General features: G+C 40.0%; 1 protein-coding gene across 3 annotated transcripts in view; it reads right to left on the bottom strand.

Annotated features, from left to right (window-relative positions):
• The window catches only part of cacna1eb (calcium channel, voltage-dependent, R type, alpha 1E subunit b), a 73,188-nt gene that overhangs the window by 16,598 nt on the left and 40,380 nt on the right, over positions 1 to 16,210 (bottom strand). Inside the window, exons 14-29 of one of the 3 annotated variants that reach the window (XM_047821211.1) lie at positions 16,209 to 16,210; positions 14,640 to 14,709; positions 14,382 to 14,499; positions 12,645 to 12,712; positions 12,494 to 12,558; positions 9,401 to 10,114; positions 8,274 to 8,545; positions 7,882 to 8,074; positions 7,666 to 7,795; positions 6,966 to 7,025; positions 6,756 to 6,862; positions 6,286 to 6,297; positions 4,478 to 4,574; positions 3,815 to 3,975; positions 2,185 to 2,322; positions 27 to 228 (exon numbers count right to left, since the gene is read on the bottom strand). The exon at positions 16,209 to 16,210 is cut by the window's right edge and continues 130 nt beyond it. In XM_047821211.1, coding sequence (XP_047677167.1) covers positions 27 to 228; positions 2,185 to 2,322; positions 3,815 to 3,975; positions 4,478 to 4,574; positions 6,286 to 6,297; positions 6,756 to 6,862; positions 6,966 to 7,025; positions 7,666 to 7,795; positions 7,882 to 8,074; positions 8,274 to 8,545; positions 9,401 to 10,114; positions 12,494 to 12,558; positions 12,645 to 12,712; positions 14,382 to 14,499; positions 14,640 to 14,709; positions 16,209 to 16,210 — 2,409 coding nt within the window. Of the gene's footprint in view, positions 1 to 26; positions 229 to 2,184; positions 2,323 to 3,814; positions 3,976 to 4,477; positions 4,575 to 6,285; positions 6,298 to 6,755; positions 6,863 to 6,965; positions 7,026 to 7,665; positions 7,796 to 7,881; positions 8,075 to 8,273; positions 8,546 to 9,400; positions 10,118 to 12,493; positions 12,559 to 12,644; positions 12,713 to 14,381; positions 14,500 to 14,639; positions 14,710 to 16,208 lie in introns of all 3 variants that reach the window. The other 2 variants (XM_027170822.2, XM_047821216.1) reach the window with 2 other exon arrangements.

Genomic DNA, 16,210 nt, shown 5'->3' on the forward strand with positions numbered 1-16,210 from the left:
CTTTGTGGTTTGACGTGAAAGCTCACCTCATTTTTCTCCAGGTTGCACTCCTCCATCATTTTGTCCCCTTGCTCCTGGAATGTGATGATAATGAGAGCGACAAAGATGTTGACAAAGAAGAAGGGGAAGACTACAAAGTACACCACGTAGAAGATGGACATCTCCATGCGGTTGCCCCGGCTCGGGCCGTGATCTTCCTCGGTCACGTCTACCGAGTGCTGGAGAACCCTGAAGCAGTAAACAAACATCTTGGTAAACCGTTTGGACAATAATGTAAGAGAATTAAATAATTACATTTACAGAGCGTACTCAGTAACACGTACATAGAGTTACTGCAGTTCAATAATAAAGCTACTGAAAGCTACTGAAGTGGGACGATCTGAGTGGTGGCTAGTCGTCCGAGGAGGTGTTTCGATGACCGGTTTTACATTCAGGTCTGTGTGAAATCACATTTTTAATTTCCCGTAAGAAGGTCAGCTATTGTTCCTTCAGAATGCACTGTTTATAGGTTTGAGGCTGCACTATAGGACATTTTATCCTCCAGACTGGTCATTTGCAGCTGGGGAGTTAATCCTTTCGTCAGTGTTAAGGGTCCAGTGACAGGGTCATGGATGCCCGAGCCCCGAGGCACTGATAAAATGTTCCACCGTATGCCACTGGTTTTATGGCTGATTGGTGTATATTCAGGTTTTTATTCAAATCTTTTAGATACTGATGGAAACAGAGCCCCAATACCTAAATGTGTGTGTGTGTGTGTGTGTGTGTGTGTGTGTGTGTGTGTGTGTGTGTGTGTGTGTGTGTGTGTGTGTGTGTGTGTGTGTGTGTGTGTGTGTGTGAGAGAGTGTCTGTGTAATCCCCACTACCAAGATGCTACCCCTGGGCCCCTGAGCAAGGCCCTTAACCCTCAAGTGTTCAGTTGTTAAAAATTAAGATGTAAATTATTCTAGATAAGAGTGTCTGCCAAATGCTGTAATGTGTGTGTGTGTGTGTGTGTGTGTGTGTGTGTGTGTGTGTGTGTGTGTGTGTGTAGATTATAAAAACATTTTAATGCCTTAGAGGCACCACTCAAGCATTCCGATAATAATTGCAGAATGACAAAATAAGTGTAACACAACCTTTGTAATAAAAATTGCCTTTAAAAAAAAAATTCTGGAAAAATTTAATTGCCCTGAGCAGAACACACAGCGTTAATTAGTTAAAAAAAGAGCAAACTTGCAGCAGATTGTATGGTGAAAATCCTGCCTGAGACATACAGTAAGTGTGGAGTTCAGTTATAAGCCGTGTCAGAATCAGTTAAACATGATAATCTATCAGGTTGAAATTGAAATCTTGGGCTGTAAATACACTCAAAAACATTACTACTTGTGAGACTACGCTCACACATGCAGCACATTTTATATGAAGTCGCCAGGAGGCGTTCCTACTTCTGGTTGCCGTGGTAATAATATTTATCAGTAGGTGGAGCAAATTGCCGCTTCTGGTGTTGTATATAATACAACTGTGTTTCTCTGCATTGTAGAAGAGGAAGAAACAGCCATTATTAGAATTCCTTCACATATCCTAACTTTGGATTTTGGGGTCGGCTATGATACAGCACCACTGGATAAGAGAGGGTTAAGGGCCATGCTCAAGGGCCCAACAGTGGTAGCTTGGCAGTGCTGGGGCTTGAACCCTGATCCTCTGATGTACAACCCAGAACCATAACCGCCACTTGAGGCACCACTGACCATAAGTATCTAACGGCGACCATCGCTCATGTCATCGTAACACTTTTCCTCAAACAGCATTAATAAAGCTGACATAGATCTACACAGACCTTTATAAACTACAGGCTACCGATACTGACTAAACTGTTGTCAGGTTCGTGTACAAGTCTTGAAATAATTATCATCTAAATGCTTATACATGTTTATGTCAGTTGTCATGAAGGCTTATGTAGGAGTTATGACTGCCTAATGAACTCTGAGTAAACTACAATATTTGACCATTTTTTTTTTTTTTTTGTAAATGAATTGTCAAAGCAGATTATTCATCTCATCTGTGAAAAGAAAAAACTCCAACCATCTTGAGAGTTCAGGATGATGAGACCATGATGGCAGAACGCCCAGAATGTTGCTTTCTTTTGCAGTAAGTAAAGCTGATTTTGTGAAGCTGTAGATGTGGGTGGAATGAGTTAGTACGTACTGCGGCCAGCCTTCTCCGGTGGACACGGTGAAAAGCGTGAGCAGCGCCCACATCACATTATCATAGTGGAACTCGTGTCTCTTCCACTCACGCCTCTTCACCTCCTTCCTGTCCCTCCCATAATCGATGTAGTAGCCTCTGAACACACACAGGGCCATAATGGCAAAACAGTTACTCTCCAGTTTATGAATGTATTACTGATATTTGTGTCTATATGTACATATCACTGTATACTGTATATATATATATATATATATATATATATATATATATATATATATATATATATATACACTGTATATATAGTATTGTAGCAGAAGAAATAAGTTTGTTACTGTTATCCCTTACTTTACAGCATATATATATATATATATATATATATATATATATATATATATATATATATATATATAGTACTATACAGTATATACTATACTCTAGAAGCATATAAATATAAATATAAATTTCTATAGTATAAAATGAAAAAAAAAAACATTTCAGGATGCGATGTTATCGGGAAAATAACATACAGAGCACATAGACGAGAACAGTATTAGTATATTTGTCTGTGTTCACGACCCCGATTTTTTTATTTTATTCCTTACATAATATTTTCCTTACTAAATAAACTCAATCTTCAGAAGCTAGATGAAGTTTTATGCAAAAGCAAAGCTTAATTATATCTCGTAGCAGGCAAAATGTCTATTAAAGTGACGTGACATACGGCTAAGTACGGTGACCCATACTCAGAATTCGTTCTCTGCGTTTAACCCATCCAAAGTACACACACACACAGCAGTGAACACACACAGCAGTGAACACACACAGCAGTGAACACACACAGCAGTGAACACACACAGCAGTGAACACACACAGCAGTGAACACACACCCGGAGCAAAGGAGAAGGGGAGAGAGACTGAGTGAGATAAACAGACAGAGCAAGAGACAGAGAGATATACAGAGAGAGAGAGAGAGACAGAGAGAGAGAGAGAGAGAGAGAGAGAGAGAGAGAGAAAGAGAGAGAGAGAGAGTCACACAGAGGTCTCTCTTACTTTTTGAGCAGATGGACCAAAAGCAGTAGCTTCGGGCCAAGAATCTTTTGACCACCAGACCAGTTGCTTCTGAATTTAAATACTGTTTGAAAATTCTCTTCGTTGTGAAACTCACAATATAGATTTAATAATAAAGGCATTTTGGAAGAATTCTTATGATGTGTATATGTTGTGTATATCACCTGAATGTATACAGTATATTTACATCTTTGTGTGTGTGTGTGTGTGTGTGTGTGTGTGTGTGTGTGTGTGTGTGTGTGTGTGTGTGTGTGTGTGTGTGTGTGTGTGTTTGTAGTGTGTTTTTATATAAAAATATCTGACAGTTTTGTTCTTCTGGGGACATTTGGTTAGTGGCCATGAGCAAAATCTGCTGCTTTTATTTAAAGAAACTGAAAGCACCAAAAGTTACTATTTGGATACTGCGGTTAAAGTTAGGACTAGATTTACATTCATTGGTATTTATGAAAGTGGAATGTCCACAATTGTGTGTGTGTGTGTGTGTGTGTGTGTGTGTGTGTGTGTGTGTGTGTGTGTGTGTGTGTGTGTGTGTGTGTGTGTGTGTGTGTACGGTACTCACTGGCATTCTCTCTGTGTGCCCATGGAGCCGTCTGTACAATAGAAGAACTTTCCTTTAAACAACTGAACTGCGATGACGGCAAAGATGAACATGAAGAGCTTGTAGACGATGAGGATGTTGAAGACGTTCTTCAGGGACGTCACCACGCAATCGAACACGGCCTGCATACACACAAACACACACACACACAAAAAAAAAGGAAAAAAAAAAGAGGTCAAAATACAGTGAAGTAAACAACTCACATGTAAGTAACTCTGACAATTCAGTCATCTCTACTGTGTAATGGCTTGGAACTGGTGGAAGCCCTTTTAAGTTCCTGTACCAAGAGGAACCGTCGGTACTCGAGGGAGGGTCGGGATAAGTGGAAGTATTAACTATTACTATATAATCACACTAGGTGGAACATTATACACAACCAAACTCAATAAGGTCTGTTTTATTTCCTGAAATCACACTTTTTCTGAAATAAAAAAACATCGTTTCTAAAAAAAAAGTTGATAATATACACAATTAAATTGTATATTTGAGATATTTGAGTCCAGCCTCTTATTCAGATTTAATAATACAGTCACTGGGAGCTGGAATGACGACGCAGAAGCTTTTTGTTCTCGTCCTTTTGACAGTCTTTTAAAGTTTTTAAATGAGGCTGAGAGAATCTGGTACCTTCAGCTTCGGGAGCCTTTTGATGGTCTTGAGAGGCCTGAGAACTCTCAGCACCCGCAGAGACTTAATAGTCTTGATGTCTCTGCCTTTGTTGTTCCTGTGATTGAAAAAAGCTTGCGTTAGTCCCACTTCAAACCCACTGAAACGTGAAACTCACTAACTCATAGACATAATACTCTCACGGTTCGCCGCAAAAGAAGAAGATATTGAGAGATTAAATATCGTCTACAGGTATGCGTATTAATTAAATATTTAATAAACGTATAGCAGACGTAAATATATATATATATGTATATGTATATATATATATATATATATATATATATATATATATATATATATATATATATATATATATATATATATATATATATATATATATATATATATATATAAGTTGCCTAGAAAACAAATCCATAGTTAAAGTGGATGTTAAAGCTTATGTTCCAAAACTGATAGCTCACCTGCTCCAGAATATCTAGAGAACGTTCCTTTAACAACCTCTAAATAACATACACGTATATATATACTGTAAGGCATCCTACGTACTTTTCATCATACGCTGCGTATTTTAGATCGTATACTTTTTAATCTTGCTTTTGATCCGCTCTCTGTCACATCGCTGGTTAAATCCTGTGTCCTTGATTTGTTTCTCTGTTTATTTCCTGTCGTGTCGTGTCGTGTTGTGTGTCCTTGAAAAGTCTTGCGTTCAACTCGGTTGTATTATGCTTTAATTCCAGTTCCATGCTTCCGGGTTTATTTCGGTTTCTATTTACTAAATACAAGCACATTATAGTCGTCTAGGGCCTGCGGTAGCCTAGTGGTTAAGGTGTTGGGCTACCGATCGGAAGGTTGTGAGTTCGATCCCAGGTCCACCAAGCTGCCACTAATGGGCCCCTGAGCAAGGCCCTTAACCCTCAATTGCTCAGCTTAATAAAAATGAGATAATGTAAGTCGCTCTGGATTAGTGTGTCTGCCAAATGCTGTAAATGTAAAAATGTCTCCTTAACAGCCTCTCTTGAGAACCTGGCACCTGGTCACGAAAGTAAGAAACACACTAATCCCTCTGTCCAAGACATTGCCATGTAAAAATCCAGTATGGTGAACAAGTGTGTGTGTGTGTGTGTGCACCTGTTCTGTGTTAACCCCTTGATTTCCTTATTACCTCTCTGTATCCTTGTACAGTCTTACCAACTGCACCATGCAGTTCTGAGACGTATTCTCCGGTCTATATTAATTTCAGTTTTCTGACTCGTGCCTCAATTATTAGTATTCATTTTGGTTTATCCTCCTTTAATGCCGCTCGTCTGTCCTGTGGATCGACCCGTCGTGCGGTACTGGATTGGATTCCTTGATTTGCCCAAATAAAGCTGATTTTATAGAATTATAAGATATAGTATGCTATAAATGATCATTGGCATACGACATTGCCGTTCAAATTCACTTGTGGACGCAGTTTCCTTGGGCTTACATCAGACTGCTAGACGATTACTCATTAAAATGGATATTTACACAGTAATAAATTCAGACACGGACACCACTGTGTTGTTTTCTTCACTATTGTCTAATCCATCCAGAGCAGTACAACGTATCAGATCTCGTGCACTACGATCACTTCAAATTACAAATGTAAGTTCTAACAGAACACGACGTAAACGAGTCGGATAGAATGTATACTTTACGACTTTGTGAAACACCCAGCCCTAGAAAAAGAGGATTTAACCGACAAAACACTGCACAGATGACACGCTACTGACATGAATAATATATCTGTTTCAACAATATGAATGAGAAGTGTGTGGCTTTACCCCATGACATTCCTGGCAGCCACAATGACACAGTCCACAGAGAAAACAGAGAGAAAGAGGGACGACAGAGAAAAAAAATAACATTTACAGCAAGAACGAGATTAAAGACATAGAAACTCTGCAATGCCACATAAAAAAAAATTGTCATCCTACAAACGATTTATTCTAGATGATCTATCTATGTATCTATCTATCTATCTATCTATGTATCTATCTATCTATCTATCTATCTATCTATCTATCTATCTATCTATCTATCTATCTATCTATCTATCTATCTATCTATCTATCTATCAATTATATTAGAGAACATCTGCACAAGTTTAGCTTTTGTTGATCTTACTGGCTAAAATTCCAACAGATTGTAATATCCGTAAATCTAGACACTAACATATGGTTTAAATCGCTTTTTTTTAAAAAATTAATTCTATAAACTAACCATACAAAAAAGCTACAAAGAAATCACTCACGTCAGAGCAAAGGCGATGAGAGCTCCAACCACCACTATGAAGTCTAGGATGTTCCACAAGTCTCGGAAATACGAGCCGTCGTGCAGAATGAGGCCCTGGTCGATCATCTAGCAAATACGGCGGGCAAATAAACGAAGTATATTCAAGAGGATATCAGGAGACAACCAGCAAGGAGGAAGCGTGGTGAGATTCTTCAACCCGATTACGTACCTTTATGATCATTTCGAAAGTAAACACGCCCGTGAAAACATAATCGAAGTAACGAAGAACCTGAAAGATATGAAAATTCAACAGGGAAACCTGATGAATAACGAGGTAAATTAACCGTATACAAATCACATATGAATTTTCATGTAGAATTAAACTAAAATCGAAAATAAATAAATCATGTCGAAAAAAATCAGGTTAAAAAAAAACATCTAAATTCCATAAAAAATTCGCAATTCTCTCTCACATATAAAAAGAAGTGAACTGTAAAAAAAATCTCAAGTGAAAGTGTGAAATTAATTGTATATCAAAATAAAATGAACTAAATGAATACATTTATAAATGAATTAAGATGAAAATTCATTTCAATAAATTTAAATTAATCATTAAAAAAATATAATATGTTAAAATGTAAAAACGAATTAGAAATCACGTGGAAATAAAAAAAAAAACACTGGTAAAATAAATGATAAGTTAGTAAAACTCAGATGTAAAAATAAAATAATTACAAATAAGTGGAAAATTAAAAACACTTCCACGTTCTTTTGGATGAACGTCATATCCATTATGATTCTTCAAGGCCATGTGACTCATTTGCTAGGGTGAGAGGAAAAGGATCTTTGTTGTTGATTCAGCTCAACAGTTCCTACAGGAACCTACCTGGTTCCTGAAGTGTAAAGGGGTAAAAGGATAAATCTGTTACCCGATTGCGCTCGGAGTTGGTGCACACGGGGTCCTCTGCGGCCAGAGCGATGCTGCTAGCCACGATCACAAGAAGAATGGTCATCTCGAAGTAGCGTAGCGTCACTACGTAGTGGCAGATTCTGCGGATCCTATAGATCGGATGAACAAGAGGCACTCAGTGTTGATTTTCTCAGTACTTTGGTTCCAAATCGACTTAACTTGTAATCGAGCTTACGGGTTTTTGCTTTTGAAAATAAACATGCTGTCCGGTGCCTCGGGTTTGACCGCTTTAGTCGGGGCATCTTTATCCATGTCATCATCGTCATCATCGTCATCATCATCATCATCATCATCTTCATCATCGTCGTCGTCGTCGTCGTCTCTGCCGGCCTTTTCCGAGTGACACGCTTCCACGTCCTTAAAACTCACTACAATAAATCATAGTCCGGAGTCATAAGTCAGTAAGCTACTTCAAACTAAGTGCAAGTGAATTGAATCAATACATCAATGGAATTAAATGTGTACTCGTTGAATTGTAGATCGGTGTCAATTTAATTAATAGTGCTTGAATCCAGAAATACATTAATATTACTAAAGGGACCATGTAGTAAAGGTGACGTAGTTTACCGGTCATTGGCGTTAACTCTAAAAGCGGCTGCGCGGACATCTCTCTCATGATGCTTGTTTCCATCATCGACTCCCCCAGGTTTAAATAGCAGGCATTGTTCTCGTTATCGATGGCTTCCCCTGAGAGGTAATTAAGCTCTGGAGTATTTTCTCCCCGGTGCTGCGGGCAGGACTCGGCCTCTCCGTCTTCACCCACAGCCGTGCAGGTACACTGAACCCCTGTCTCGCCCTCAGGAAGCTCGGATCTTGCCGAAACCTCACACACACTGTCCCTGAAAAGAGCATCATGGGTGTGAAACGGACGTTGGAAGACAAACTAAAGCGTATGTTCATTTTTGTTAATGAGTCATATGATTTATATCGGCAAATATTATGATGTAATACAGTATACATGACTGTGGTTAAACAGGGTTTGCTGTTCTTAAGCTTTACAGTAGTCCTGACACCATCTTAGGTTCTGAGCCAGTCCTAGTCTTTATCTCAGACAGAGTTCCTATTTTATCCCTGTTTCTGTGCAACATACTGGATCTCTCTGGTCCTCAATTGCGATCCTCATGTTCTAAACCAGGGGTCATCAACTGGTGACCCAAACCACACATTTTTAAAACATGCCTTTAGTCTTAGATTTCTAAACATGAACCAGCTCAGTTTCTGTATCAGATCCTTTTGTGCGGTTTAATCAGTCCTTATCAGACTACAGACTACTGTAGCTATAAGGCTGGAGATACAGTGTTGCCTCAGAACGCTAAGGTTTTCACACTTATAGCTTTGTACTAGCTTTACCGAACTGATGATAGAAAATGTCTAAAGAAAAAAAAAAAACATTTGTACAAACTTTAACTCATGTATTTAAACCTTTCTATCCAAGGACCAGGCCAAAAAAAAGGAATTTTGTGTTAAGCCCAAGTTCAACATTGAATTTCTTTGACACGTCCCACTTGGGGTTTTATGAACAATCATGGTCTCACATTCTCTACTTTCGTCCTACATCACAAATTCTGTGCTAGTGTTGGATCATCATTCCTCAGGTCCTTGACTATAATAACTTGGGATACTCTAGGCATTATTAGACTAGGATACTCTAGACATTATGCTCAACCAAGCTGATTAACTAGACAGCATTGTACCTGTGCCTTTCCTCGTCAGGTTGATCGGATATAATCGGCTCACTCTCGTCCACCAGCAAGCTCTGTTTGGACTGGGATGCCTCTCCGTCATCTCCTCCTTCCTGAAACTGTTCCTCTACTGTGTTTTTAATCTCCGTCCTGGACTCACGGTGCCTGTGTCTCCGGTGTCGGCCACCCTGCACGACGCCTGCCGCCGCAGCAGCCCGGAACTTTCGCGCCACCCGATGCCTCCTGTCCGTATTGGAGCGATGGACAGTGCCTGAGGGTCTCTCCTCCATCCCAGAGCCCACTAGAGACACTGGCTCAGATTCTGGCGGTTCAGGGAGCGGGATCGAGATAGACATGGGTGGTTCGGGTAAAGGCATGACTACTGACATCGGTGATTCAGGCAGGTGTGCCGGACTGGCTTCGGCAGAGGGGACCAGTGTGTGTGTCTGGTTGTGGTCACTCATCGGTGTGCCCATAGGGTCCTCGGATGGGCTGTCAAACAGAACTTCGCGACTCGCCATCTGACGGCGTCTGCGCAGCTGGTTGGCACGTTGCTCCCACACAGACATCTTGATCTTGTTGCGTCTGTCACGTCGGTTGGCAAAGGTATTCACAGGCTGCTCCTCACTGGCTTTCGCCCCCGCCGTCTCATCCTCTGCCTCGGCTGGGTTCGGCCTGCCTCTATGAATGGCTCGTTTTCTGTAGAGATACGGCCTTCGCCTCCGTCTGCTTCCACAAAACACAGACTTAGTCACAAAAATCATTATTTTTCCAGTGCACAATCACAGTAGAATTCACGAGGAGAGTGTGTTTGATCGAATCTGAGAAATTAGAAGAAGTTGCAAAACAATGGTTATCGGTTCGGGTTGGAGAAATTCAGAGTTGCTGGAAAAAATAGCAAAAAGAGGGGGAGGAAAAAAAATGAAAGAGAGCAAGACCCTAGAAACAACGGTCTAGGAAATGAAAAGGAAAAGAGAAAGAAAAAAAAACAGTTCAAAAAAGGAACAGTGTATTGAAGTCGCACGTGTGTGTTGAATAATTTGAATAAATGCAGATGAAAAGATGAAGGTGGAGGATGGAGGCGAAACAGGTAAAAAGGGGTATAGAGAGACAGCGCTACTCACATTGATACGCATTCTTTTGTTGTCCATTTGATCAAATGAATGATTGGTTGGAAATAAGCCATTAGTGTATTTGTACAGCAGACAGACAAAACAATCAGAGTGACAAAGACCAAGTAAAGATGGCTGGATTGATTGGCTAAAGAGAATTTATAATTATTATTTTTTTTTTTTTACATACCACACTGTTATTGTTAAAGACGCTAATCCGTATCACTCATAATTTGCACTAAAAACGCGGTACTCACTTCCTGTTAGCAAACCAGCCATGCACCATGCTATCAATGGGGTGTGTTGGTTTAACCGCCTCAGTACATGCTGTTAATTTTGGAAGTCTGTACAATTTACAGCTGAATGCAAACATCTCTGAGATGTATTTATTTTTATCCCCCACAAGTTCTCCTATTGGATTTTGGCTTCTGGATGGACTCAGATCCTGAAAATACCCAATGATACAGCCAGACTGCACAACATAATCCAAGCCAGAAGCCAAAAATCCATTAGGATCCCTGTTGAAGCAACGGTGCCTAAATGTCACTGCACTTTCTCTCACACAGAGCTTCACTCCACAACACTTTTGCCCTATATTTAAGCTTTTATTTTCCCCCAGCATTCCCTTCCTTTTTACTGCTTTCCTGTTAAAGCCCAAACTTCAGTGTCGTGTTGTCAATGCCAGTAGTTTGTGTTTGCAGTTCTTACGAAACTTCACTTCTTTGGGTGGATGAACCCTCGCAACGCTTTCTGCCAAATGCCGTGGGTTGCGTAGATTGAGAAAACTCAAGACATAAAAATTGTATTTCCCCTGGAGAGAAGCTTTCATGAGTCGCTAAGGCGGCGGACACATGGCTGTCTAGTCAGGCTTCCAGCCATTTCTTATGCAATAACTTGATATATCTCGCAACAACTGTGCTTACCTTTCGAACGGCGTTCTGAGCGTCGATGACGGTTTGGTCTTTGTCACTCCATAACCATAAACTGACAAGACAATACAATGGCAGCATCACAATATTTCAGCATTAACTTCTTCAAGCTGTGTTCAATGCACCAAGCAAAAGTTTCTAACTGGAAGCATTGGCCAGTTGTTCTGCACGGTTTCATCATCCAAGATGCACACCGATGCCTTTTTATTTATTTATTTTTTTTGGTTTAATTGCATGACATTTGTATTATCCAGGTAGTGAGAGTTTATTTCTCCACACGACATGTTTGGTTTAACTTAAACCACTGGAATAAACGACGCTCAGTTTAACCAGACCAGACAAGAAAGTGATTCTGGACTCTTCACTGACTTTCAAGAGCAAAGACAGAACATGCATGTGAGTGTGCAAGCAGGCAAGCATGCATCATTCCTGGCTCGGGAAAGGCTCAGGCTTTCTTAGAACTTCGACTGTATATACAGTAGATCCTTCTAATCTGCTTCAAAGAGGCGATTTTTAGTTTTTACACTATAACACTTCACTAACCCTTAGCTAACATTATATCTGCTTTAATAACGATCAACAAATCTCAAACTGCAGCTTTTATACACCCAGCTATTGCGAATGCTCAATGCTGCAGATGGTGGTTAATTCTCCACAATGTCAGCAATGAGAGTAGTTCGCACAATACCGCAAGGTTTTATATTAACGCGCTCATACTAATATGTTGACGATTCCATGTCAGGCTACAAGTAAACAAACAAACAAAAAAAAAAACCCCACACTCGCTCTGTTACGCGTTAGACTTTCACTCCTTTGCTCTTTACGATTAATGTATAGCGAAGGACATTCTATAAGACTCACTCCAACACGACAGACGGATGGCACATTAATAAATGATGCTAGGCCATATGTAGTGGTTCATAACAGTTTGATCACAAGAAAGTTCTTATCATGCTAATTCCTGCCAGCTAAGTACAGCACATCAAAATGACGACATTGCTAGTAAATACAGGCTGCAGAGAGCAGGGAGGTATAAACTTACTGACACGACTGATAACACTTACTCAGAGAGACCAAACTCCCGGCCTTTGTAGCGCTGATTGAAAAACTCCTCTTCCTCCTCTTCGTCCTTTTAATGCATTAAGAGAATTTCTGTTATTGGGCAGTTGAGCTATTCTTGCATAAGTATATCAGGAACTGTAAGATTTCCTGTACCTTCGTGAGCTCCTGTGCGTTGGCGAGGTTATCCACAGCGATGGCCAAGAAGACATTCAGCAGTGTATCTGGTCAAAATGTGGTCAAGGAATGGACTACATCGTTCTCACTCATGGCTACTGTGATCTTTACATATATACTGAGATGGTACAAAATTCCTGGATGTTATAACAGTAATGGTGCCGGAAGACGTGCGATCAATCACCTCTGAGACTCCAAGTGAGACGCCGGAGAAATAAACGCGCGTCTCACACTGAAAGCCAACAGAGTCATGACTTATTTGAGCTCAGACTCGGAAAATCATTCATTTGTTTCAACCCATTAAAAATGTCCCATAAGTCGCTTTCGAACATCGGTGTACTAATAAAAAAGGTTAAAGGCCCAGAACTCGTATAAAGATTGTGCCTGTATTAAGAAATTTAAATGTCGTTCGGAATGCCGTCTATATCTTATTGATCTGAAGGTTTGGTTTGGTTTCATTAAGTGATGATTAAAAAAGTTCTCTTCCTGGAGTGTCACTATACCTCTTTTTTGTACTTATTATATAACCAAACCTTTACCAACAAGCACAGCAAACGAGTGTTACTTCTCAGGTCCTACTTTTCCCTATAGTGAAGCATGGTGGTGGGAGCATCATTGTTAGGGGTTACTGAGACAGTTCCTTAGTAGACCACCAGGAGGGGCTGGCAAAGTGGCTATCTGATTTGTTAAAACTGTTCCATTTACAGTATATTAGGCCACTTAATTGCATCTTGGCGAATCGGATATCGATCCGATCTGTCTACTCCCGCCCAATATGCAAATATATTTTACCTCATTTTTGGGGTAATTGAAATGGAACACGCTTTGGTGTATGCAGTTGCTACAAAAACAGCATTTACTGTTTGCTGCATTTTCGCTGGCAGCAGCAGTGCATTTTAAGACCCGACGAGACACCTGGGTGAAAGATCGGAGCCAGCGCTTGTGGGAAAACGTGTGTTTCTGGCACGATGAACGACTCGCGAGTCACCTGTGAGTGACGTACTTCCGTTTGGGAGGAGTATAGCACTGAGATATGTGGCTTGAACAACCACATGCATTTACACCTGTCCAGATTCATCTGAAATGCGTCCCAGACCACCTCCTTATTTTCCCTTGATGCACTGCTTTATATAAGTTTGTCACATAGTCGCTGTCATTGTCAGTCGTTAGTGAAAAAGGTATTTGTATTTCGACGTAACGTATTTCGTACATATCGAGCAGAAAGGCCGGACGCCATGTTATTCAGGTTTTTATGTTCTGTATCTGTTTATGCTATTTAAGTTTCCATGCTTTTCCTTCGTAATGTTTTATGTAAGTTAGGTTAGTCTTTATCTATGTAAATGAAAGCGCGGGAGATCGACGCTACTGCGGAAATCTCTTCCGAACGTTACTACAATGCTGTGAAATACTCTCAGTCTTAGATTTTAGTTTTTCTGACATTTTATTTGGCTTTGCCTAGAAAGATCATGGTCCTGCCATATGATTTCGGTTTTTATTATTTTTTTAAATAAAGGATATTTATTGTATGTTTGAAGTGTGGAATATGTTGGTCTTCCAGCAATAAGTGGAATGTAAATAAGCGAAACTTGGATGATCCGATCTTATAGTTGAAGTGTAATTAACCCATTAAACATCAGGATTAATGCCGTCGTGTACTTCTGTAACTGTCGAATAAATTGAACAGGGAATTCAATTCGAACCAAATCCAAAGGATACAATTACCAATCAGCGTGAGAATGATGAAGTAGATGGAGGACCACATGCCGTACTGTACGCCTCCCTGAGAGCGGATCCCGTTATACATCACCTCGTTCCAGTCTTCACCCGTCAGAATCTGTAGATTAAAGCAAAAGTTTAAAGCTGTCTGAGTCCAAAGTGACGAGATATAAACAAACAAATTTAGCAATGTGATAAAAAAAAAAAAAGAATAAAAAAAAAATCTGGCTCGGCTCGTCGCTGTAATTTGGCACCGACCTGAAAGACAGTCATGATAGCAGCTGGAAATGTATCAAAGTTGGCAGGAGTGTAATCTTTAAAGATGAACCTGAAGAACAAATGAGATACAGATAAAAAAAAAAAGATTAAAACACTTTCAGATTTTACACAGCGAGCGGTGAAACCTGAGGAAGATCAGCTGGATTTAATCGTCCCTTGTGGATTCTGATGCGATGTACCAAATTTCTGATAAAATACTTGAAGCGAAACGACTGGAGGTTGTGACGTAACTAGACACGATGCGTTATCATGTCATGCTTTCATTTTTTTAATTTATTTATAGTTATATAGAATTCTTTGGCAAATACAACTGAATTAACCAGGTACTCAGTATTTGACTTTGTTCCCATGTTCCCTTTTCTCGACTCTGAACTCGTCTAGCATGTGTAGAGGTTAGGTGTTTTTTTTTGGCTTATTCACCTGCATCTTGTTTCCTATTCCAAATCTTGTGACCTTTTGTTGCAGCAGCATCCAACCTCCAAGTGTTTGTTCTGTGACCCGAGCAAACTTTTACTAAATATTTCTACATTATCCGCTTCTGAACACAGTCGATGTTGCCGAACCTCCGTGAGACAGGACGGCTATGTTACGCCAGCTATAAATAGTTTTTGTCATTAGAAGTTTGTCATTAAGAGACCTGAAAGAACAAACGCTAGTCCTGAAGGCTTTCGACGGATATCTGAGACGTTCATGGTTTAGAAACAATAATGTAGTCTGGGAATACGATAATACAAAACATTAGGCAAAATGTTTAAGAGTTAGATGAGAAGCTGTTACTATGGAAACAATAGTGTATTAGAAGTAGTATTAAGGGGGGGTACGGTGGCTTAGTGGTTAGCACGTTCGCCTCACACCTCCAGGGTTGGGGGTTCGATTTCCTGACTCCACCTTGTGTGTGTGGAGTTTGCATGTTCTCCCCGTGCCTCGGGGGTTTCCTCCGGGTACTCCGGTTTCCTCCCCCGGTCCAAAGACATGCATGGTAGGTTGATTGGCATCTCTGGAAAATTGTCTGTAGTGTGTGAGTGTGTGTGTGCCCTGTGATAGGTTGGCACTCCTGCTAGGGTGTATCCTGCTTTGATGCCCGATGACCCCTGAGATAGGCACCGGCTCCCCGTGACCCGAGAAGTGAATAAATGAATGAATGAATGAATGAATGAATGAATGAATGTAGTATTAATATAAACATGTGTTTTGTATTAAGCTGGATTTACTGTTAGAGCTGCTGTTATTCCCTCTGTCCAAACAAATGCTTGTTTTATTTAACCTGATTCTTTTACTCAATCTTTTATTTATCCAAATAAAATCAAATATAAATACTCGTTACTGTATGAATATAAATATTCCAGTGTGACATGAAGTGCTGGGCTGATGTGAAGAACTCTTCATGTTTATATTAAACAATATTACATAAGAATATTAATTCAGAGAGGAGGCTCAAGTGGATGGTGACAAGGTTTTACAACAAAGGAGGGTCTGGAATGATATATTACATGCATTTGTAGCTGATATTAATAGATTATATCTGCACGCTCAACATCTGGATGTTACCT

This window comes from Tachysurus fulvidraco, chromosome 1, assembly GCF_022655615.1.
Source record: "Tachysurus fulvidraco isolate hzauxx_2018 chromosome 1, HZAU_PFXX_2.0, whole genome shotgun sequence".
NCBI lineage: Eukaryota > Metazoa > Chordata > Actinopteri > Siluriformes > Bagridae > Tachysurus > Tachysurus fulvidraco.